The sequence below is a fragment of the Nansenia antarctica genome (genome assembly GCF_963989245.1).
Source record: "Nansenia antarctica genome assembly, chromosome: 6".
NCBI lineage: Eukaryota > Metazoa > Chordata > Actinopteri > Argentiniformes > Microstomatidae > Nansenia > Nansenia antarctica.
In genome coordinates this window covers 51,271,807-51,298,408 of record NC_137676.1, presented here as the reverse complement: position 1 = coordinate 51,298,408, position 26,602 = coordinate 51,271,807, and the positions used below count along the sequence as shown (strand labels likewise).

The following is a 26,602-nucleotide window of genomic DNA, read 5'->3' as shown; positions in this document are numbered from 1 at the left end:
GCTGGCTCGATCCCCGCCTCAGGAGGGAGCTGCATGTGAGCTGGTGACTGGAGGGTTGCTGGCATCATATCTAAGGTGCCTACCTACCACTGCCGTTGTGTCCTTGAGCAAGGCACTTAACCCCTAATTGCCCCAGGGGCGCTGACTATGGCTGACCCTGTGTGCCGAGAGCAAAAAATACATTTTGTTGTACTCTGTGCATTGACAGAAAGGTTGAATCTAATCTAGTAATAATCTAATCATAGTCATCTGACACTGGTTGCACACATTGCAGTCGGGCTGCACAGACAAAAACAAGAATATTACACATCCTTAATCATCCCAGAAGAGGAAACTCTTTTTGCAGCAAATTACAGTTAAAACACACAATTCACTCATACAAAACTGACAGGTTACTAGGTCTAAAACTAGGTTTGATCACATTTCTCCCATGCGATCATTACAGTGGCTCCCTGTGTAATAGGAACAGATTTTAAAATCATGCTCCTGGTCTACAAATCTCTGAATGGCGTCGGGCCAAAATACAGCTCTAATGTATAAATGCCTTATGAACCTGCTAGATCCCTAAGATCATCTGAGGCCTTTTAAGTGTTCCTAGAGTGAGCACCAAAATTGGACTGGCAGCATTCACTCACTATGCAGCAGAACACTGGAACATGCTGTCACAAAACATTAGATCAGCCTCATCTCTATAAAAAAGTGTATTTAGTGTATTTTAAGACTAGGTTTTTAACCGATTTATTCTTTTTTTATTTATTGATTTTAAACCTGGACATTTTAGACTGTTATTGTACCTCAGTTCTTTTGTTTGGCTTTTAATTCATTTATTTATTTATGATGACTGATTCTTATTTTTTAATTGTTATTTTATTGTATGTATATATTGACATTAATTTGTATGAATATGTGCTCTATAAATAAATCTGCCTTGCCTGTCATATGGATGTGGTTCTTCAAATGTTAAAAACCTCAAGGTTAATATTTCAGGACCCCAGGAAGACTAGAAGTACATCCATGTGCTTCTAATGGGGATCCTTAAATCAAATCAAATCAAATCAAGGCATTGTGAGATGGGATCACCTGTGCAGCATGACTTCAATGAGTGTGACCATTTTTTGCCTATCAACAAAACAACCAAAAGCTACGGCAAGAGGTTCATGCTCAAACAACCTCAAACAACACAGGGATGACAGGTGGTGAATATGTGTCAGAAAAGGTCTTGGTCTTGAAATACACAACAGGAAAGTAACCTCAAGCAAACAGTCCAACAAACACACACAACCCCTCCAAGGCTTGGGATCCTCATGTTAGTCCCTTCTGAAGCCACAGGACAACCACATTTTGTATTTCATACTTTTACGACATGACTGTTGCCAGGGAACCAGTTAGCGCTCCTCTGCCAGTCTGGATTGCATTAGAAGCTGATTTAAACCTTCATTGTCTCACCAGGCCTCTGCTCTACTGTCCCTTGGACAGAACACTTGGTTGGGAGGAAGAAACGCACTCAGGGTGGCCATGTGGAAAATGGGTTTTGGGAGGAATGCTGAATGGAACCAGAATTCCCTCATTTCTTCTCTATCCCGATTCCAGGACATTTTTTTAAAAGAGTGAGACTTCCAGTTCCTTAACAGCCATGATCCTCCGTCCACCATGAGAGGAGGAGGAGGAGGAACATCCACCATGGGAGGAGGAGGAACAATGCACATTTCTGGGGCCTGTTCTCCATGTGGTATTAATAGGACCCCAGTACTTCACAGAAAAGCAAAGCGGTGAGTCCATTGATGCCTTTTCCCCTCTAATCAGAGAAATTTTTATTTTTTGTGATACATTTTTAATCATTCTTATTATTTTTCACAAAGCAGACACAATACAAACAATAACAACAACTAGGGACACTATATCTAGGTACGGTAGAACCCAGACTCTACGGGAGAGGGAATGGGGAGGCTTCTAGCGTGTAGCAATCCGTTTTTTCGCTGCTGTAAGATCGGCTCGCTGAGGCAAGCCCAGATTGGATAAAGCACCTTCATCTCAAACATCTCAGAGAGGTTAGAGGCCACCATCTCCCAGACACTGACCTCTGGTCGGTGGAGGGGAAGATTGTTGTAACTTTATGAAGTGTGTAAGAAACAAACCTAGGCTAGTTTCCATTATAGTTGTTTATTCAAGAGTACATGAAGAAAATAAATCAGTTCAACAATGAGAGAGAACGTAAACGCAGCTATTCATTTGACACAGCCTGGGATAGAACCATTAACACTAGAACAGCCATGGGTGGGGTCATTTGACCCTGTGAGTAAATTTGCACAATTTGCACTCAGTCACATTTCAGGACCCTCCTTTAATGACTTTTCCTAGATATGTGCGTTCTACCACCCAGTATCCTTACATTTACATATAAAATCACATCAGGATGAGCTTGTATAAAACTATCTTGCAGTTTTTCTGTGTAGGAGGGAGGCTAATTTACAAGACGGCCAACTAGTGATTGTTGTGTGTAAATAGCAGCTTACCATTGTAAAGACTGTGGTCATTTGACCCCCAAGGCGGCTTTTATAGTAGGTAAAAACGGCACGACTGTTCTAGTGTTAACAGCCAGTCTCCTGGACACAGCTTAAGTTTAACCTTGGACTCAAAAGCATCTTCACGAGATTTCCCACTAAAAGTCAAAGTGTGATTTAGTCCAGGACTGGGCTGTCAGAGAAACGGACCCATATTTTTGGTGAAATATTTACAAGTAAAATACATACATGGTACCTTTGGCATGTCATTTATTAGACATTTCAATAAAGTACCGTTTTCAAAATATGTCTATATTTACCGATGTGGGCACCCCCCCCCCCCCCCCCCCCCCCCCCACACACACACACACACACACACACACACACACACACACACACACACACACACACACACACACATACACACACACACAACTCACACTTACAACCACCCACACACACACTCACAAACCCACACTCTCACACACCCACCCACCCACCCACACACACCTTTACAGAAAACAGCTGTTAGTGCCATTTCATGGGTGTTCTTGTAGTCCATATACAGGACAGTCCTGAGATAGGCTCTGTAAGGACACAACTCCAGAACTGGAAAACTGAGGCCGAGGTAAAGATAGAACCAAACTGCAATAATAACGTGTTTCATTTTCTGAGCATGCAAACGTATTTATGACTTTCATAACTTGTAGATTCAAACATCCGCTCTCTGTACATAGAGCTGCTTTGTACAACTGCAATACAAAAACCCATCTTTTTAATATTGCCTTTAAATTACTAAATAATAAAATTATGATTATATAATGATTGGAGCACTTTGAGCTGCAACGTTTGCAGGAAAAGCGCTATACAAATAAAGTTGTTATTATTATTATTATTACAAACTAGTTTCTCAGGTTTCTTCGAAATATAGCATTTTTCTTTTTATTACATAGCCAGTTATGAAAAGAAGTACCGACCACAATGCAAGTTAAGTGTACACTTCATGAATTTTCTGATTTCAACCACAAATCGGGTGTTATGAAATTGATCTACCAGTAAATGTGTGCTAGAGGAGAAAATGCCATAAGGTACTAACGGTAACTAGAACTAGAAAGCCTTGTTCAACCTGTTCCTGTAGAGGAAACATTTTGGTACCATGCAGAACCATTCAGGTTCTCCATATCACCAAAAACGGTGTTAAGAAAGTTCTGCAAGACTGTACATGGGTCAACACAGATATTTGTACATCACTTGTGTACTACTAGGTCATCCTCGGACGAGAACTCCATCGGCGCTTCCAGTCATCCCGATCTTCAATACATCTGGCTAGCTCGCCGGTACTTTCCGCTCCTGCATCTTTCTTGAGTATGTCCACGTATGTTAGTGTGGGACGCCCTTGTGATCGATGCCCGTGTGTTGGCTCCCACAGAACCAGTTTGCTGGCTGGCAGCTCCTGGTGTCTCTGGCAGTGACCTGCCAGCCTCATTCGAGGGCCAGCGTGTGTTTAGGTTCAATGTTAACATCGACAGTCATTCTAGAATGAAGCACTGTGGAACCGATACATGATCCAACGCCTAAGAAACAAGAAGAATGGGTGCAAACGTTTGGCACCCACCGTTCAGAGGACAAAAGTCTTCCTCTCAGTCTACATCTGCATGTCTCCATCCAGGAGGCTAGCAGTGTGGGGCCCTGGGTCCAGCCTGATACTCCACACCCCCCCCCATCCCCAAGCCGGTCTCTGAAACCACGGGGGACACATTGGGGGTCCTGACGGTGAGCAGCGATAGAGAGGGGGAGAAGCTGGGGGTCATGGCGGCAGAGGGGGTGAGCCCGGCGCTCCTACCCAGGGGGGAATAAGCGTACTTGGGATAGGAGGGCCGTCGACTTGGGCTAGGGGGCGGCATCCTAGGGGGCACGGCTCTGACGCCCGCCTGCGCCACCCCTGTGATGAGTGGCGGGGGGGGAGGGTGCATGAGGGAACAGGCTTCTGACGCCAGCCCCTCGCGGCCCCCCTCCAGCTCCTCGTCAGGCAGCAGGCCGACGTCGGTGAAGCCGGAGGCTGGCTCCGCCAGGGGGTCCCAGGCGTAGCCGCCTCTGAGTCGCTCCTCGCGATACGTCAGTGAGACCGCGGACCCCGTGTTCACCCCCAGGGACGCCCGGCTGTCGCAGAGGGGCACGTAGCCCCTGGTTCTCGCTCGCTCCTCGAGGTCCCTTGCCCGGAGCGTCTGCGGGAGCATTCCCTCGCCACCACCCTCCTCCACGAAGTGGTGGAGGCTCTCCGTGCTCGCCGTTGCCGGGGCGACGGATGCCCCGGAGGCCGCAGATCCCACGTCCGCTGATAGGCAGGAGGCGCGGTCGGTGTCCCAGGTCGGGACGCCAGAGTCTGGAACCCTTTCGCTCCAGACAGAGACGGAGGATCCCATCCTCTCGCGGCACCAACACTGGTCGATCGTCTCAACCTCCTGGTCCTCCGCCGTCTCGCCTTCCGCTGAGCCCCGACCGCTGGAATCCGAATTCCTCAAGGGACTGAACATCTCCTTCTTCGCCCTCAAACCGATCGGTCCTCTCAGCTCGCACAGGCCGACGCTGATGTTGCGGGACGTTCGACGGGTGGGTCGGCCGAGCGTTCCGTTCGCGGCAGCCTTCTCGAGGGCGGCCTCTCTCGTCTTGCGGCGGAGGACCAGGGCTGCCAAGCCGAGGAGGAGGAGGAAGACGGTGAGCGTCACGGTGAGGCCGACCACCCGGGCGCCTTGGAACCCGAACCTCAGAACCTCGGAACCCGAGCCGGAAACGTTGATCGACACCACACAGGAAGAAGATCTAGAGTCCGGTTTGGGGCCGGCGGCTTTGACGATCAGCTCTTCCGTATCCTCCCCGCCGCTCGCTCTCCTACGGTAAATGGACCCTGAGACGACGGCGACGACTGCGCCAGTGGTTTTGTCGACCCGGAAAAACTGCGACGGGGCGGCGAGAGAGTACTCCACCACCCCGTCCGGGCCTGCGTCGCGGTCTGTGGCCGCCACATGGCCCACCGTCAGCGCCGTCCCAACGCCGTCGTCCGGGAGCAGCCGGAAGCGGTACTCGCTCCGGGTGAACACCGGGCTGAACTCGTCCACCCCCTCCACGGCCACCCGCACCCGGACCTGCGCCGCCCGGCCTCCCGGGTCCCGCGCCTCGGCCACAAAGCAGTGCTCGCGCTCCCACTCGTAGTCCAAGATCCATCGGGTGCGGACTTTGCCCGTGAGGGGGTCGACAGCGAAGAAGGGCTCTTTTGGCTCCTTCCTGCCCACGTCCTCTTCTACGCAGGAGGACAGGACGGAGTAGGTCAGGCGGCCGTAGAACCCCTTGTCGTCGTCCGATGCGCGGACCGAACAGGCCAACGGGGTGAGGGCCGGGAGGTTCTCCCGCACGGAACAGTCGACCGCGGGGAACACAAAGTAAGGGGAGTGGTCGTTCTCATCCAGCACCATGACGTGGACCACGGCGAAGGAGACTCTCCCGCCTCCGTCCGACGCTCGCACGGTGAGAGCGTACCCCGCCTCCTCCTCGTAGTCCAGGGGGGCGTCCGTTTCCACCACGCCCGTGTCGGGGTCGAGCCGGAAGCGTCCCCGGGCGTTCCCTGAGACGAGGTCATAGCGCACCCGGCCGTTGCTCCCGCGGTCCGGGTCCTGGGCAATCACCTCCGCCAGCCGGGTCCCCGCGGCCGTGCTCTCGCTCACCCGGACGCGGTACTCGGCGCTGACGAACACCGGGGCGTTGTCGTTCACGTCCTCCACCGTCACCGCGACGACCGCCCGGCCGTCGAGCGGGGGGTCGCCGCGGTCCGACGCCGTCACCGTCAGCGTGAAGCTCTCCGTGGCCTCGCGGTCCAGCACGCCGCACACGACCAGCCTCCCTACCGCCCTCTGCTGGTTCTCCTCCTCCACTCCCTCCTCCATGCAGAACCTCTGCTCCTCGTTCCCCGCCGTGATGGCGTAACTCAGGTGGGTGTTTTCGGACGCCCGGTCCCGGTCCTCGGCGGCGAGGGTCAGTAAGGTGGTTCCTACAGGGGTGTCCTCGGGGGCCGTTAGCGCATAGTGGTCCTGGGGGAACAGGGGGGCGTGGTGGTTGGCGTTGAAGACCAGGACGTCAACGCAGGTGAGGGTTGAGAGGGCGGGGTCTCCTCCGTCTCGGGCCTCGACCAGGAGGGTGATGGTGCGGTCGCTGGTGACGTCCTGCAGAGGCCTGGTAGTGAACACTGACCCTGAGAGAGAGAGGCAGAGAGAGAGAGAGACACAGAGAGGGAGAGAGAGAGAGACACAGAGAGAGAGAGAATGTTTGTAGTTAGACTATATTTTTTTTTTAATGTTTTTTCTCATTATTTTCAAACAAGTTCAGAAGAGCTGTCATCATCTTCTGCAGTGAGCTTTAAATATCAAATGCATTAAAAAATGTTAGTAAATATATTTTTTCTAATTAAATGTACCGTTGTATCACCATTAGCAATACATACCCTTATTTGTGTAAGTACTGAACTGAAAATATCTATTTTACCTTTGTAAACTGTAATGACTTTAGAGGCTTGTCACAGACTTGTGTGACTGCCTGAGACATGAAGACTTGCCTAGGCTTTAGGTCAGTGGGCTAAAATAGTATTGCAGAGCATGTGAGAATTTCGAACTCTGGGTTCGATCTCTGAGGTTCGAACTCTGTCGGTCACACTCTGCTGACAGTTTTCACAGTAAGAACCATATGAAAGTTGTGTTTTTCAGCGGAAAACTTTAACCAGTAAAAGTGCTCTTTAGATGACATTACTCGACCTGGCAAGATTACACTCAAGGTTTTGTACACACAAGGTTTTTACAAATGCTTAATTGTTCACACACGCACACACACACACACACACTAGGTGAATACAACGAGACAAAGTTATTGCCAGTCCATTTTTTTGTATAGCTGCCTCCCCAGTTATATAGTATCTCATCAAGACACGCCATAACTCACAGGAGTGGAACCCATAAGCTACTGGAACCGTGAAGGAACACATTTCTGGTTCCAGTTAAGATCAAGAGACGGTTTCTTGCGAGGCTCAATTTTCAAATGTTGAGGCAAATCCAACTGTCACTTCCCGTTTAGTAGCTCTCACCACATAACATGGCCGACATCTCTCTGATATTCAAGTCTGGGCCTCAAAGGAGGAGGCTACAAATCACTCTTGAATGATAGAAGGTGGGGGGGGGGGGGGGGGGGGTGGTGCAGAATGCCAGAAAGCTTTCGATGTCATTAGTGGCTCATGCAGGCTTCAGTGTTCTTCAGCTCTCTGGTCTGGTTCAGTACATATCCTTTACCGGTTGAGGAATGTGCTGATTAAAGGGCACCACATCAGTCATGTTGACATGTTTTGAGCCGATATGACATACTAGTGCTGGGCTGTGTTATTGCAAACGTGCCGTGGCGTACAGTACGACATTTCTGGTGTTTTCCGGACTTTTTTAAAAAGAAAAGCCAGGCCTGGCTGGCTGGCTTGGGCCACTTTAGAGAGATTGGGCTCATAAGGAGACCTCGCTATCTACGACCCCTCTTGCTCTCCGTTTCACTCACTCCAGGGTTCCCACACCTTCTGAAACATCAAATTCAAATTCAAGGACTTTCAAGACTCAATTCCCTCAAATTCAAGGACCCAACACGGCATAGTTTGAGACAGACCTAGAAGAGAATTTATATAATAGGAACTATACGCTCACAGACAACAATTAAAAAGAGAGGCTTGAATGTGTGAACACTCGATGGTCTCTTGCCTTCTCTACCACAGCACAGCAAAACTATATATTGTGAAATATGTGTAAAGTTAAGCAATACAGAGACTTATTTACTAGTTGATGAGCTAAGTAAACATTTTTTAAATATATATATTTTTTAAATTGAGAGAGAGAGGAGAATTCAAGCACTTTCAATGACCCGTGTCCATTTCCAAAAACGTTAAAAACCGTAATTTTTATTTTGCAAATTCACAAACGTTCAATGATTTCAAGGACCCGTGGGAGCCCTGTCTCCCTCTCCTTCCCTCGGCTTATCAAAGTACACCTATATCTGCCACCTCTCATCACCCATCTCTCTCTCCGTCTCATCCACCCTCTTTCAGCCTTCTCTGATATTACACCTCCCTCCATCGCCTCCCACATTCTTCTTGTCTTTCCCCTCTCCCAGTCTCTCTTTCCCTTCTTCACACATCTGAGCCTGCAAATAATGGCAAACCCTAGGGCAACATATAATATAATAATAATAGTAAGAAGAAGAAGAAGAATAACTTTTTATTTGTATAGCATTTTACTGCAAACGTTGCAGCTCAAAGTGCTCCAATCATTATATAATCATCATTTAATTATTTAGTCATTTAAAGGCAATATTAAAAAGATGGGTTTTTAGTCTTGACTTGAACATATGTGCTGAGGTTGCATCCCTAATGTAAACTGGCAGTGCATTCCACAATTTGGGTGCATAAAATGAGAACGCAGCCTCACCAAATCTCTTCTTTTGTACATGGGCAGTGTGAGTATGAACACTCTGGATAACCCTTGATCTAGAGCAACACTGGGCATAGGGCTTAATACCGTTGGCACCAAAACCTCATTTCTTGGCACGGGTAGAAAAACAAGTCCAGCCACGGCAGAAAAATTGGATTTTAAACGAGGGAATATAAAAGACGAATATAATAAAACCACGCTGCCAGACAGTCTTAAGACATGAACCTTGGAAAGCACATTGAGACAGCTAGCGCCTTTAAGCTGCGTTTGACAGGCCGATTCATTTGAATAAAACTGGAGGCCTTATTTTGGATCCTCACTGGAGGATAAGATCCATTGTTCGCGGGCCCAGCTATATGGTTCTGCCTTGGATTCTTAGTGACTTGTCCTTGGACGCCTCTGTGCTTTGGTATGAGGAGGACAATGGGCCCGGTCTGTACGGCCTCCGCCATGAGTTCACTACGAGCTTTAGAGACAGCAGCTGCAGTTTCTCAGTTGTGACCATTGAAGCAGTGATCCATTTCGACCGTTCCAGACGGGTTCTACCAACGACCGAACGTTTAATTAATTAAACGTTTAATAGGTCCATCATGAAGACTTTCACATGACCTTAGAATCTGAGTTGAGGTGGGGTTTACACCAGGGTTGGGCGACCACCTCTACGTCCTCTATAGTCTCCTGGAAGCCCCATAGGGCCCCATAGTAAACCCAGAAATGGTGATTCATATGAACTTTTATGATTGAAATGTCACCCACCATACTAAGTGATGACACTGACGTATTCGGGAAAATATAGCCATTTCCTGATTTTGACCTAATTTACACCTAATTTATGCAACGTTTGCTAATGAGGAAAGGTTGCATGACTGCACCATGGTACTAGATGACTTTCTGGACATCACAAACATGGACTTAGACTCTTAGATCACCTTTTTAAGTTAACTAGAAGCAAAATCATTGCCATTTCCAGTTTTTAGTGTTTCATTTGCATAATATGCTAATTACAAAAATTGCCCAACATGCAACTTTTAGCAACCAAGTTGAATTTCATCCACCAGGCCTATAGATGACATTTCAAATCATAAAAGTTCATATGAATCACCATTTCTGGGTTCAAGAGATGTCCAGGGGAGCAGCCTTACCGTTGTGTGGGTGGATGTGGAAGCCCTGGGGCGGGGAGAGGAGTCTGTAGCTGACCTGGCCATCCAGGCCCGAGTCTCGGTCCGTAGCAGACACACTCAGGACCAGTGTGACAGCAGAGGCCAGCTCCGGTAGCGCCACCTAGAGGTAAAAACACAGGGTCAATATCAAATAATGAATAATTAACCTGCTGTATTAATGATGTTGCAATAAAAAAAATAAAAAAAATAATAATAATATACAGCTATCAGAAATATAACTGCAAAAACATCGCAAAGTTGACTTTTATAGAATGCAAATCTGAATAAGGAATGTGACTGTGAATGTCAATGTGACAGACTGGTAGGATATGAAATAAACAAAAACAGCCAACTGAACACTCTTCATATGATGCAAGTAATTTCTCCAAAACACAAACTACCATTTGGACCTCAAGGGGTAACAGTAATAATAATAATAATAATAATAATAATAATAATAATAATAACAATAACAAGTTTTATTTGTATAGCACTTAAAGTGCTAAAGGTGCTTTAACATATCCACAGCAAAAACAATAATAGAACAATAGTAATCAATAAAACACACAATCGCAATAATATCAACTACATAATAAAACAAGAATAAATATAATATAGACACACTGTGCTCCAAAAGCAGGCCGCAAAAAATGGACGCAAACAGGCCTCTGTGTACATCATCCTGAAACTAACAGCTGCTTTGGTAGTAACTAACTACCCGTACCTGGTAGGACTCCCGCGTGAAGACCGGAGCGTTGTCGTTCACGTCCAGCACCTGGACCTCCACCTGACCTGGGCAGAGGTGAAGGGAGTCGGACACCCACACCTCCAGCGTGTGCTCCGGCCGCTCCTCGCGGTCCAGGGGTCGCGTCAGGGTCACCACCCCGGTGTAGGGGTCGATGGCGAAGCTCCCGACCGCACTGGCGTTGTCGGCGAAGCTGTAGGTGAGGGAGGGGCCGAGGTCCGCGTCCACGGCCGTCACCTGGGTCACTGTGTAGCCTGCCGGCAGATCTGGAGAGGAGGAAGACATTGGAGGCAGGCGTCCATGTAGAATTGATAGGGTGACATCACAAGGGCTTTGAGCTTCCCACGGCTGTCAGAAGTGCAGAGTCACTACCCATCTTCCGTCGGAGACTGAAGACCTCCATCTCTTCAGGCTACACCTTAACTGTTCCTCCTGAGACATCTACTAACACCCAGCACTGCGTCTCCTGAGACACCTGCTTTTCCCCTATACTGTGTCTCCTTCTACTGTCTCTCTGTTTCTCCAGTGTCTATATAAAAATAAAAAAACATATATTTTTTAATAATATAAATATATATATATTTAAAAAATATATAATAATATATATATATATATATATTACCTTCTATCACGACGACTGCCAAAGGCCTCTGGCCTGAGCTAGATTACTCTTCCTGCTACAACTGGTGAACTGATGATTCACTTGCTTAGTCAAATGTATCGATTGTAAGTCGCTTTGGAATAAGGCGTCTGCTAAATGCCAAAAATGTCAATGTTAATGTCGCGCCTCTGGCTATAGTGAAACGTCCTGGGTCATGGTTGCCCCTAGCAACAACAATATTGGAAGAAGGAAGTGACCCCTCCCTAGATGCCAGACCTTGGCCCTGAGCCAGCCAGGACAAAGCCAAGGGCTAAATTATATAGCGTCAACCTCGCGTTACTTCAGCGCCGCGTGTGAATTTCATTGAGGCGTGGGTTTTCACCGCCATAGACACTCGGGTTTCAGCCTTCAAAGGGGGAGAGGGGACGCACAAGGTAATGATAATAATAATAATTTAAAATATATATATATATAATAATAATAACTTTATTTGTATAGCGCTTTTCATGCAAACGTTGCAGCTCAAAGTGCTCCAATTATTATATAATCATAATTTTATTATTTAGTCATTTAAAGGCAATATTAAAAAGATGGGTTTTTAGTCTTGACTTGGAGGTTGCATCCCTAATGTAAACTGGCAGTGCATGGCAGGGCATAAAATGAGAATGCAGCCTCACCAAATCTCTTCTTTTGTACATGTGGTACGCAGAGAAAACCAGCGTCAGAAGACCTGAGAGCTCTATTGGGCTGATATGCTAGCAAAAACTATTTCAGATATTCTGGTGCTGTGCCAGTGAGAGCTTTATAAACAAGCAGAAGGATCTTGAAATCTATTCTGAACTTAACAGGATGATAAGTCAGAACCATCCAACGTGACGGTCGGGAGGTCAACTCGGAGGCGTACGCTTGGAAAAACTGAGACATGGATCTTAAATCCCATTTAGGCCTGCCGATGACCAGGAGTTCCAAGAAAGGAAAGGCCAAGAGCGGGGTCAAAAGGACAACAAGACGTAAGAGGATGGGGAAAGGGCCAAGATAGTTCCTTATTATTAAGGAGGAGACACGGTCACCAGAAGTGACCTCTTCCTCTTTTCTGGGGATCGAGTCAGTGCTCTGAGTTCATGGAGGAAGACTACCTAACCCCTCCACGGGGACGAAGATCAAGAGTGATTCAAGAGCCTGCATGACGGTCTGAGTACACATGATATGATCTGAATGTTTTATTGAAGGTAATCCATTATAAACAATAACATGGAATCAGGTAGTAAATCAGTGTAATCACTATACAGAGTATTGATTGTTTGGTAACCAGTACAATGTAACCAGTGTTTTACGACACAGTAAACCATAATCAAAGTGCTCAAATATGTCTAACAGAATGTATCCTTATGAATGAAGAATAACGAAATGGATTGTTTCATGTTGAAATGTGAATTGTTGAACATTTGAAACATGTGATGAATGTTCATAAAGGTTGAAGAGTTATGAAGGTTGGGGGACAGAGGAAATGACTTCGCCAGATGTCGACTGGAAAGTTGACAAAGACTTATTTGAGGGTTGACTACGTCAAAGGGCTCTGAATCATACGAGCATCTGCAGGAGAGTTATCTGCAGAAAAGTATGTTTCCATGATGAAGTGATGTGTGATGTGAGCAGTAGACTGAGTTCATACTCAGAGATAGACATGAATAGGGACGGCAGGAGCATCTAAATGGACATTCCATCGGGCCCTGAGGAGGATGGATCGGGGCGAGGTTGCACACACAGAGCCAAACTTAGACAAGGGATTCCCCCCAGCCTGGAGGGCTGTCCACTTCAGAGTATATTCCCTCCTCCGGCTACCTGGAGACTTAGCTCTCGCTCTATCACAGCTTGGCGTTGTCCGTAGGTGTTAATAATAATAATAATAATAATAATAATTCATTGTATTTATATAGCGCTTTTCCGGGGCTCAAAGACGCTGACAATATGGAAAAAACAGAAGACACAGAAACAACAAGCAACAGATAACATGAGCACATAGACCACAGAGTTAACCAACAGGGAACAATTAACACAGCAATGTCCAGGGGGGGGGGGGGGGGGGGCAGGGTTAGGGGAGATGGTTAGAGGTAGGGGAGGTTGTATGCATGGGAGAACAGGTAGGTTTTGAGGTGGGATTTAAAAGTGGAGAGTGAGGGTGAGTCTCTGAGTGGTTGAGGGAGAAAGGTGGGGTGCAGCTTGTGAAAAGGCACGGTCTCCGAAGCCTTTGAATTTCGAGGTGTTAGTAGTTGGGACTTTTTCAAGAGGCCGTCTGAGTGTGGGCCCTTCCTCCACCGCCACTTGGCATTGTCCGTAGGTGAATAGCAGGGCCACTTGGGCGAGAGGTTAGCTGGTGGTCGAGGTAACGCGTCACTTGGAAGGGGAAGCGAGACGCGTGTCCACTGCTACTCCGGAGCCACAGCACGGGGCTGATAGAGGAAGAGAGAGTATTCTGCAGATGTGCGCACGTCGGTGCTGATAGGAGCCTCTCTAAATTTAGATATAGTCGGAGAGAGTAGGGAAAGTGGTAGGTTTTAATATTTTTTCATTGACTGACCTGTATGACTTTGACTGACCTATATGTTTCCATCCTTACAGCGGGGTGCAAAAATGTGGGCACCCCTGGTTTAAATGTCTGTTACAATTAATCTCCAAGTGATTGAAAGCAAACCTGAACACTTAATGCTACACATGACACCTTTCTGCACATTTTAAAGCAAGGGTTCTTTTTATTTAAAATTTTCAGAGCTTTTAAATTTCGTTGTTTGGTACCTGTACTGTAGCAATGACAAATAAAGACCATTCATTCAAATGATAAAAAAAAAAAAAGGAAAAGGGCCCTGTGCAAAAGTTTGGGAACCCTTTTGGATTATTCTTTGTTACCTTTTGAGAAGATGATTACTAAGGCCCAGACCAAGGTGATTTACTCGTTAGGGCTTCAATGAGTCAGGTAAATATAATTCCAGGATTGAACTATATACTCTGAAGTAACTCCATGCCTTCTAAAGTATCCGACTGCGGTGGCTGTTGTGTCTGGTGTTAAAAACCATGGGTTCCTCTGAACAGTTGTTCAAGGATGTCAGAATCAAGATTGTTCACTTCCACCATCAAGGAGAAGGCTACAAAAAACTCTTGCAACGTTTCAAACTACCCATTTCCACTGTCAGAAACATCATCAGAAAATGGAAAATAAATGGAACAATTGAAGTCAATGCAAGACGTGGAAGACCTGACACATCTGGTGAGAAATGCTCAGAAGAACCCACACATCACTGCAAAAGAGTAGCAGACACCGGTCTAGTTGTTCACAGAACAACAATACAGTGTACCTTAAACAACAAAGACCTGACTGAAGACTGACGAAACAAAAACATTTTGGCCACAACCAAAGAAGGTATATGTTTGGAGAAAAAAGGGTGAAGCATTTGTAGAGAAGAACACCATGCCAACTGTTAAGCATGGAGGTGGATCCATTATGCTTTTGGGTTGTGTAGCAGTCGGGGGCACAAGCAATATTGTGCCAGTGGAAGGAAGAATGGATTCCACCAAATATCAAGACATTCTAGAGGCTAATGTTTGAAGGTCAGTCCAGAAATTGAAGTTGAAGAGAGGTTGGGTATTCCAGCAAGACAATTGATTGATTGATTGATTGATTGAAAACCTTTATTGTCCCCAATGGGGAAATTTTGTTGTCAAATGACCCGAAGTATACCTCAAAACCAACCATGAAGTACCTCCAGTAAAGACGGATGAAGGTTTTGGAATGGCCATCACAGTCCCCAGACTTGAATATTATTGAAAATAAAATTATGATCTCAAACATGCCGTGCATGCAAGAAGGCGAATAATATTTCTCTGTTCTGCCAGGAAGAACGGGGAAAAATTCCCAAAACAAGAATTGAAAGACTCTTAGCTGGCTACAGGAAGTGTTTGCAAGCTGTTATAGTTGCCCACGGAGGAGTTCCAAAGTACTAGCTGACAGGGTTCACAAACTTTTGCACAAGGCCTTTTTTCTTGTTTTATTATTTTGAAACTGTAAGAAGTTAAAAATAAAAATGGATCTTGCTTTAAAATGTGATGAAATGTGTCAGGTTTCACTTTGTACCGTTAGAGGTTAGGTTTGCTTCTTTTCACTTATATTCATATTAATTGTAAAGGGCATTTTGACTAGGGGTGCCCACATTATTTTTTTGCACCCCACTGTATATTATTCTGCCATTGCTATGCTGTCACGCTTAAGCTTGAATAAAATATATAAATAAAGTTATTATTAGAGTTTGTTTAGATAAGTAACAGTCACCTACGGTTGAATTACCCTTCTTGTAATCATACAAAAGATACACATTATAGGATCTCAGGGGTTATTCTAGTCTCTTTATTAATATCTCCTTTGGGTAAAAGTTTACTTACCAATAAATATTATTCCTGCAACCACATCCACTTGCACTCACATATGAATAGAGTTGTTGTTAACTATAGGGGCTTATGAGTTCTATTCCTTTTTGTAGGTCACTCATGGGTTATAGCTGTAAGAGGAAGCAGGGGAGACTATAGGACGTAGACAGTTAACAGCAGGGTGAATCTATTCGCCAGTAGCCTAAGCCTCTTTTAGAATCCTGTTAGGGTAAGACCCTCTAAAGTCCTCACAAAATATATATATATTTAGAATATTTTTCTTTTTATTGTTAGAGACAGTATAGATTATGACAGGAAGGATGGGTGAGAGAGAGAGAAGGGATGACATGCAGGATATGTCCGCGAACCCGAGAACCCTGCGGTTAGATGGTCGACGCTTAACCCACTATTCCACCTAAGCGCCCCATCACAAAATACCTAACCCGTTAGAAGGAGGGCTAGTCCTGTACAGGGGAGACATTCCCATTGGTTTATTTCCCCATAGAGCATCTAAATGGTAAACAGACTGACTTATATAGCGCCTTATTTCAAAGCGCTGTACAATGGTCTCTCATTCACCCATTCATACACACATTCACACACCAATGGCGGCAAGCTACCATGCAAGGCGCCGGCCCGCTCATTGGGAGCAATTTGGGGTTCAGTGTTTTGCCCAAGGACGCTTCAACATGTGGCCAGCCGGAATTCGAACCGCCGATCTGCCGACCTTGCGATCGTTAGACGCCGGCTCTACCTCCTGCGCCACGGCCGCCCCCATCTCACACTGTATGAGTAGAAAAGACCCAAAAGGGTCAGAACATGTCAGAATTTAAACTAGATGTGTCTTCTCGTGCCAGTGACCAACTCACACTATGCGAGTCACAGCGCCAAGTTTACCGCAGATTAGCTTGTGGTTACAGCAGATACGTCAAATGTCGTCATGACAACTTTGGAAGAAAATTTGTGGCTGAAAACCGTGCAGGGTCTGGGCTGGCTTCACTGTTCGCTCCAGTAAATGGCTGCCGAAAGATCACCTTACAGACATTCCGTCTATTAAAAAGGGGAATAAAGGATGGTTGATTCGACGATGGCGGGCTGTTGTTGATTTAATTGACTCTTAGTAGATTGAGTAGAACTTATAAAGCACAAAGAGCTTAAAGCTTTTATTAAGCAAAGTTACAGCAGCTCAGAGAAAAAGTAGCAGACAAAAAGCTCTTTCCTGTCAGAGGGGCAAGCATTTTATAGCAGTTTCCTGCCTGATGAAGTCACTCCTCTTGCTTGACCAATCCTAATCATCTGCGCCACAGTTCTTGGCACATCTCTTACAGGAAGGGAAGGCCTTCCTTCAGTGCTAGACTCCCCAGTATGCAGAGAGACCCCAATTCCCAGTATAAATGATATAAAACTACAACAGCGCCTTACTCTCTTCCACGACCACAGGCTCCATGGGGGGGATGGTGGGGCTGTTGTCGTTGACGTCCACTACCTGGACCCTCACTGTGGCCGTGCTGCTGAGGGGAGGGCTGCCTCTGTCTGAGGCCTGCACCACCAGCCTGCAGGGAGGGAGGGAGAGAGGGAGGGAGGCAGAGAGGGAGAGAGGGAGAGAGAGAGTGAGGGAGTGAGGGAGGCAGAGAGGGAGAGAGAGAGTGAGGGAGTGAGGGAGAGAGGCAGAGAGGGAGAGAGGCAGAGAGGGAGTGAGGCAGAGAGGGAGTGAGGCAGAGAGGGAGTGAGGGAGGCAGAGAGGGAGAGAGGGAGTGAGGAAGGCAGAGAGGGAGAGAGAGAGAGTGAGGGAGAGAGGGAGGGAGAGAGGGAGGCAGAAAGGGAGAGAGAGAGTGAGGGAGTGAGGGAGGCAGAGAGTGAGAGAGTGAGGGAGAGAGGCAGAGACAGAGACACACACACACACACACACACACACACACACACTACATCTACAGAATCATCAAGACTCTCACGTCTCTGGCGTTGGCAGAGCACAGCACGTCTGTATTCGAAGCAGAATGAGATAATCGCATGTCGGAATTAGACCTATCGCTAAGCCACGCCCCCTTTGAAAACTCGGACAAACAAACAATGCTCGCTCAAATTCTTCACTCACAGTGACTGACTGACCGGCCGTGACTGAATGACATTCAATGACTTACAATGGCGGGAGTTCAAATTTCGGATTTACCACAGCAAATAATAGACATGTTTTTTAAAGATGAATATCTTTAAGAATATTTAGTCTAGAAGCTTTTCACCATCAGATATTAGCGAGTTGTTTGTCCGAGTTTTCTGCCTGTAGTGACTTTTGCTGTGATATGATTGGACAATTTCTATTTTGGGGCATGGCTTAGCGATAGGTCCATTGTCGGATGAGACACGTCCGAGCGACGTGGTCGTACTTGTAAGACGACGTCGTCTCCCGGTCCAGCACGCCGTTGGTCGCCAGGATCCCTCGCACAGAGTCCATGACGAACGCATCGTCAAGGTTACCGGACAGGATGGAATACTCGACCTGGCCGTTCACACCACTGTCCGCGTCAGACGCCGCCACCTACAGGATAGGAGGGACAGAAGGGAACCTTCGTACACATGTATTCAAGTCAAAAACAGCCGCCCAAACAGATAAAACAGGTAAAAGAAAACAACAAATAAAAATACACAAAAACAAAAACAAGGTGCAATACAGAATACAACAGGCGCAGAAAAGTGCCGTGTCGGGAGGCAGCCTCACCTCAGGTCAAAGGCCAGAGAGAAGAGATACGTCTTAGCTAATGTTTTAAAAGCCTCGACGCTCTGGGCAGATCTGAGGTGGAGGGTGAGGCTATTCCAGAGCCTAGGGGTATTACTTTAAGTATTAAGTAATTTAAGTAATTAAGTATTACTTTACTTTTTACTTGACTTCATTCAATTTACTTGGACAGGGACCATGCACATTGATCGACGCTTCCCTAAACACACAAGATTTAGCCAGTAGGGGGGCAGTGATTCACGAAATCAGCGTTTCACCTTTACACACTAGTCCGTTAGCAGACGCAGAGCACTTTGAGCTGCAACATTTGCAGGAAAAGCGCTATACAATAAAAAGTTATTATTATTATTATTATTACTATTATCCAGAGCGACTCACAACAAAGTACGTTTGTTCCAAAGCGAGTGAAACACATCTCAACGATCGAGAAAAAACTTTCCACAAGAATTAGTGCCGCACACAGTTACAGTGCTACAGAAAGGGAAGAAAAACCATCGTTCGAGTTTCAAGTTTATCGTTACGTCACATTACACAACTGTAACAGAGTCAAATTCTTAGGCTTCTGTTCCTTACATTGCATTGCAGCACAAGACATAGGGCATAAAGATCACAAATAATGTGTTCAGTTTTATTTTTGCGCAAAGAAAAGTCCAGGTTCAGCGCCGGTCGGCCTCACCTGCATGACGTAGGTGTTGGGCCGCTGCCCCTCCCAGACGGAGGTCCGGTAGAGGCCCTGCCCCATGGCGGGGGAGTTGTCATTGACGTCCCCCAGGGAGACCGTCACCCTGCAGTGGGCCGTCCCAGAGCCGCTGTCGGCCAACACAGCCAGGTGGAGGAGCCGGCTCTCCTCGTAGTCCAGACGGGCTCCGTCGCCCACAGTGATCTCACCTGGGGAGTGTCAAGCATGTAAATAGACTGCACTTATATAGCGCCTTTATCCAAAGCGCTTTACAACGGCCTCTCATTCACCCGTTCACACACACATTCACACACCAATGGCGGCAAGCTACCATGCAAGGCGCCGGCCCGCTCATTGGGAGCAATTTGGGGTTCAGTGTCTTGCCCAAGGACACTTCGACATGTCGCCAGCCGGGGCTCGAACCGCCGATCTGTCGATCTTGCGATCATTAGACGCCTGCTCTGCCTCCTGCACCACGGCCGCCCCCAACGGGAGTAGCAAGAGCGGTAATTGCTGATTGCTTTAGATCAGATCATCAATTAATTGCAGTTCACTTAATGCTCACTGAAACACCACGAGTATGGGTACTGGAAATGTAATCCAAGTCTGTTAACTGACCCTAGGTTTATAACTAAAACTAATTAAATTATCAGATTTTCTTTCTTAGAATATTGACTTAGCAAACCCCCATGTAGTATGGGATGCTTTTAAGTGTTCTTTTAAGTGTTCTCTTAAGTGTTCTTTTAGAGGCCAGGCAATTCAATTCACTTCACTGAAAAATTAAACAACATAAATTGTTAGAAGAAATGGATGTATTAAACAGGATTGTAGATAGCTCTAATAAAATACCTAATGAGATGTTTGACGAATTGGACGGAAAGCAAAAAGAATCGGAGGGCCTCTACCAAGAAAGACCTAATAAAAGCTCAAGAAAAAGGCGGAAGGGATGGAAAAAGGAGAGAGAGCTACAGCCTTCGTTCTAAAACTTCAAAATAGGAATTCTTCAAAAAAGAATATATCAAAATGAATTACTAATGATAATGAACCATTGATAACTCCTAAAGATATATTAAGGGAAGAAAATACATATTTGACAGAAATATATTCCTTTAACCCTTGTGTGGTGTTCGGGTCAACCTGACCCGTTTTCAATTTTTACTTAAAGAGAAATGGTACAAGAATACATTTTATCAATCTGAAACTCCATGGCCTTGGCTCATTTTATATGAAAAACAAAAAACAAAAATCTTTTTTTTTTTACACACATCCTACAATACCCCAACACATTTATGTCCTTCATAAGGTGTTCGGGTAATTTTGACCCGGATACACAGAGACACAGAAACATACACACACTCACACTGACACTCACTCACTCACTCACACACCTCTGCTCTGTCTTTCCCGTGCCGAGAAGCCGTCTGCTCTCGCACTCTTTACCCTTTGAAATGCAACATTGTATAATAATAATAAAGAATAATATTGTACTGGACTCCTCACACCTGCACAAGAAGCCGTCTGCTCTGGCTTTCCCGCGCCGAGAAGCTGTCTGCTCTCGCACTTTTTACCCTTTGAAGTGCAATGTTGTAAAAAAAATGTATAATAATATTGTACTGCACCTGCACATCATGGGAGGGATAAAAGAGAGAAATAGCTCTCCATCCCAGTGTATAGGTCATTTCAACTACAATCCTCCACCAGCAACATGAAGAAAAGATACAGTGTTCAGAGGGCCGTGGAGATAATATTAGAAGAGAGTGAGCAACATAGTGAAGTTGAAGGGGGGGAGGATGTTTCAGATGAGGATAATGTAAAAATTAATTCAGAGTATTCTGATTCTGAAAGTGAATTTGGAGATGAGTTTCACTCTGAGCATGCAGCAGAAGGATCCCCACAGCCAGCCACTGGAAGAGCCCCACAGCCAGCCACTGGAAGAGCCCCGCAGCCAGCCACTGCAGGAGCCCCACAGCCAGCCACTGCAGGAGCCCCACAGCCAGCCACTGGAAGATCCCCGCAGCCAGCCACTGGAAGAGCCCCACAGCCAGCCACTGGAAGAGCCCCACAGCCAGCCACTGCAGGAGCCCCACAGCCAGCCACTGCAGGAGCCCCACAGCCAGCCACTGGAAGATCCCCGCAGCCAGCCACTGGAAGAGCCCCGCAGCCAGCCACTGGAAGGGCCCCACAGCCAGCCACTGGAAGAGCCCCACAGCCAGCCACTGGAAGAGCCCCACTGCCAGCCACTGGAAGAGCCCCACAGCCAGCCACTGGAAGAGCCCCACAGCCAGCCACTGGAAGAGCCCCACTGCCAGCCACTGGAAGAGCCCCACAGCCAGCCACTGGAAGAGCCCCGCAGCCAGCCACTGGAAGAGCCCCGCAGCCAGCCACTGCAGGAGCCCCACAGCCAGCCACTGCAGGAGCCCACACATATTTGTCCAAGAATGGCCAAATTGAATGGTCTTCATCCCCAATGAGAGAGCCCCCCCGCTCAGCTGCTAACATTATAAGGATGGTACCAGGGCCCACACGATTGGCAGTGACTCATGTTGATGATATCAAGTCATCCTTTGAGCTGCTGATTACTGATTCAATTCAGAAAATAATTCTTGATATGACCAACCTTGAGGGGAGACGTGTTTTCGGGGAGGAGTGGAAAGAAATGGACAACACACACTTACAGGCCTATTTTGGGATCCTCATCCTAGCAGGTGTCTATAGGTCAAGAGGGGAGTCGACTGAAAGTCTGTGGGATGTGGAGACAGGGAGAGCAATTTTTAGAGCCACAATGTCTCTGAAGAGCTTCAATATCTACTCGAGGGTCATCAGGTTTGATGACCGGGAATCAAGACCTGTTAGACGGCGTAGGGACAAGTTGGCTGCAATCCGCACGGTGTGGGACAAGTGGGTGGACCGGCTTCCACTTCTTTACAACCCTGGGCCCAATCTAACTGTGGATGAACGGCTTGTGGGGTTTAGAGGTCGTTGCCCCTTCAGGCAGTATATGCCCTCCAAACCAGCAAGGTACGGAATAAAAATCTGGGTAGCCTGTGATGCCGTTTCATCGTATGCATGGAACATGCAAATTTATACAGGGAAGCCAGAGGGAGGAGCCCCTGAGAGAAACCAGGGGACACGGGTGGTGTTGGATATGTCACAGGGCCTCAGTGGCCATAACATCACCTGAGATAATTTCTTTACATCCTACAGCCTGGGACAGGAACTTCTCAAACGAAAGGTGACAATGGTTGGAACAGTCCGAAAAAACAAGACAGAGCTCCCACCCCAGTTTCTAAATGTGAAGAACAGGCCAGTCCATTCCTTCAACTTTGTGTTTACAGCCAACACTACCCTGGTGTCTTACATACCAAAAAAGGGCAAGAATGTGATGCTCATGAGCACTCTACATAGGGATGGAAGAATCAGTGGCCGGGAGGACCGTAAGCCAGAGGTCATACTTGACTACAACGCCACCAAAGGTGGAATAGACAACCTGGACAAGCTGCTGGCCTGCTACAGCTGCCAAAGAAGAACTCTACGGTGGCCTCTCGTGATCTTCTTCAACATCCTGGATGTTTCAGCCTACAATGCATTTTCAATCTGGATGGCAGTCAACCCAGACTGGAACCAAAGGAAGCTCCAAAGACGACGTATTTTCCTTGAGGAGCTAGGTATGGCACTGGTGACACCGCATATCCAAAGGAGACAACATATGCCCAGGACGCGCTGCGAGGTGTGTGGACCCTCAAAGGACACAAAGACAGGGACCACATGCAGCAACTGCAAAAAGTACATTTGTGGTACACATACTGTCAAATGCTGTGTTGATGTGTTGTGTAGACAGACATGCCCATGCACACACAATTGTAACCAGTGTTATTTCAGTGACTAAAACAGTGTACATTCCACATGTTTTGTGTTTCAGCATTTGTAGCATTATTCTTGTTCATCACCTGTATTTTTTACAGCTTTGATTATAATGCTTTGAAAATCAATTGAGAATATAAGTTCAAAATAATAAACATCAATAAAAACATTGTTTCATTTACATTTTTCCTAGATAAGTATGATTTATGACAACCAAGTCTTTATTATAGTGGATTTTGTTTAGTGGAAGTTAGGAGCATCATGTGCGTAAAAACGCCTCTACTCATCATGCTGCCGTTCGGCCCCACCTATTCCCAGGGGTCTGACACTTTGAGGGTTATAATTAGGCACCCTCTGCTCCAGCCCCTCCAAAGGGCAGCCCCCTAGGTCCACCAGAACAAAATATACACTTTTGAATGTGAACACAGTACCTATTGTGCATTAATGGGTACAGTACCTGTTTGTGCCCACAGGAGGCGCTCTTTAATATTATGGGCTATTTTGGGGCTATCTTGCACCCTGAGCATACTCCCTTGTACGGGTCACCATTGGGACTAGGAGCACCGTGTCAGGAAAAGTGCTTTCAAAACCCCATTGATGTCCCGGGTCAACTTGACCCGAAGAGTACGAAAGGGTCCAAAAAGTGAACACCACACAAGGGTTAATATTCCCCCGACACCTCTTACAGATGAAGTTGTAGTTTATTCTTTCCTGTACCCCAATTTCTTTCCCAATCACAAAGAATCTCCTGTGAAGGATTATCTTAAAGAAAGATTTAATAAAGGCAAATACAGGGTGGCTGGCCACATGTCGAAGTGTCCTTGGGCAAGACACTGAACTCCAAATTGCTCCCAATGAGCGGGCCGGCCGGCGCCTTGCATGGTAGCTTGCCACCATTGGTGTATGAATGGGTGAATGAGAGGCCGTTGTAAAGTGCTTTGGATAAAGGCACTATATAAGCAGCACTCGAGTTGAGGGGGGATGAGGAGGGATGGCAATAAAAACAGTCAAAATCATCCCCCTTCTAAAACTGCCATCCCTTATGTCATTTTATGAATGAACGTGGTATTTATGGAGGGCGGATCGTGCCACATTCAAATGCAATACACATACCGGAATGCAATACAAGTGTACATGTGTTACATGTGTAACACTAAATACAATGCAAAAATACTAAATACAATGCAAAAATACGGCATATTTGTCCCAAAATGAAATCAATACAGCCGTATTGTATTTGGAGATGTGTACATTACATTTCGTCATGAGCACATTACATTTCGACATGAGTGCATTGTATTTGGAGATGTGTATATTATTTCGAGATGTGTGCGTTGTATTTCGACATGAGTGCATTTCATTCGAGTGTTGCCACGGTGCTAATTTGCATTGTATTCTGACATCACAGTGCTAATTTGCATTGTATTTCATTCCGACATGAGTTTTTGGCACTGTGGGGGAGGAGCTGGAAGAGACTATAAAAACTGTAAGATCTGTAGTTTGCCGTTTCGCCAATTGCTGCAATTTTTGCCTTTTGAGTGTCCACAGCCACAGCCTTTCCATAGTGTCATAGCCTAGCCTTTATATAGTATCATATCAGCCATTAAAGTTGTCCTAAGGTTAACAACATGGACACATTCAGGATTGTACGACGAGACATCCATGGGCTCCTACTTCAGGTGGAGCAAAACACTGTGTCTAATGATGTTGTGTTCTCGTAGAGTGGCTGTTGGATAGAATGGGGCAAATTTCTTTGGGTGAAGAATTTCCTCAAGACTGGGATCACCACCAATGGCCGACCGGGCCGTCCAAAAGTGGACGTCCCGTTCATTGATCTGAATACTGAAACTAAAACCAACGCTTGAGATAAGCATGCTTAGTCAGATTAAATCACAATGCCACTTTCTAGTACACAGCATTAATCTAAATATCATCCTATGAACGGACACACATACATCACAGTATGTAAACTGTATGTCATGTCATACATATTACAATCTATAATCACAAAATATATAAATTGCTTCTAGACGTTTTTTGTACTACTTGCTTTTTAATTCTTATACTTATTATTCTTATGTTGTCTGTATGCACCAACAACCACAGCAAATTCTGTGAAAACTACTTGGCGAATAAAGTCATTCTGATTCTGATTCTGAATATATATTTTTTTCACAATAGGGTATCAGATTTATTTTCTCATGTGGAAGATGAGCACCTGGACACCATTATCTCTGATATCCAGCAAATGTTTCCCAACTGTGGATACAAGATGATGCGAGGACATCTTCAAGGGAGAGGCATCAGGGTTCAGAGTATGTCGTCTGATTCAGAGTTTGGCAAACCTACAGCTATCTTGGCACCAAAGGTTTTATCACATGAATACATTTGCCGTCAAGAAAGTTGAAATCATGTTTACATCCAATGGACAATAATTGAAAAAGGTCTATGGTGAAAATGAGTCAACAGCAGGATCCGTATACTGTACCGGTATATCATGCTTGAATGCTTGTGAACCCTGTTGGAATTTCCACACATTTTAGACTTTTATTTGATCTTCATATAAGTCCCATTGTCTGATGACGACTTTCAAGCATGACTGTAAACAGTGTATTGAGGGAGTGGGATTCGGAAAGTAGCTTGCGTTGTTTGTGCAGAACAGTATACAAAGCTCCAAATCCCACAAAACAAGGTTATGTGATATATTCTGTAACCATAGTCCTTTTAAATTGTATTAATGATCACTGTTATTGGATATTATGATCATAGGTGTCCAACAATCAATGAGTACTACTTGAACTTCCTATACTGTATCATATCTGAACTATATTATTGCATACTGTATGATATTGCTTTTCATCTCAATGACTACGTTTACATGCACACCATATTCCTGTATTAATCGGAATATGCTCAAAAGTTGAAATCAAAAGTTCTGATTCATATATTTCTTTATAAAGGATCAACAATTTCATTGAAACTCCTACATTAAATTAATATTCAACAACACAGCATAAAGTATGACTAACAATTTGTATACAACATTTGTAACAGTGTAACAACAAAGACTTCTTGGTATTTTACAGAACACGTGATCCAAATCCTGCATGGGCAGGCCACTTCCTGTTGGCTTTGTGAAGTCCCTGGGGGATGAGATAGAGAACAGGGATGTAGCTACCATTGACAAGATAGTACATGTGTGCTGTATTGTGTTCAATAAAATCAGACAGGTGGATGTGTAGCCAGTTCATCAGCCCTGCTCTCTGTTCTGTTTGAACTCATGAACAATCTGCTTACAACTTACAGTAATGTGTATGGTGCTCAGGTCACATTTACTGTAAATCACATCATAGTCAGTCTTATGATAACTATTTGCTCCCTCATCTTCCAAAGTCTACCTTA

The 26,602-nt window shown here is 45.8% G+C and overlaps 1 protein-coding gene across 1 annotated transcript in view; it reads right to left on the bottom strand.

The window, feature by feature from the left end:
* Positions 1 to 4,146: 4,146 nt before the first annotated feature.
* Positions 4,147 to 26,602, bottom strand: part of LOC308160686 (protocadherin-23-like) — a gene marked incomplete at both ends in the record, with an annotated part of 73,220 nt that continues 50,764 nt past the window's right edge. The window contains 7 exon segments of the mRNA XM_080534629.1: positions 4,147 to 4,227; positions 4,229 to 6,744; positions 10,147 to 10,285; positions 10,889 to 11,175; positions 17,349 to 17,479; positions 18,311 to 18,462; positions 19,337 to 19,548. Coding sequence (XP_080390755.1) covers positions 4,147 to 4,227; positions 4,229 to 6,744; positions 10,147 to 10,285; positions 10,889 to 11,175; positions 17,349 to 17,479; positions 18,311 to 18,462; positions 19,337 to 19,548 — 3,518 coding nt within the window.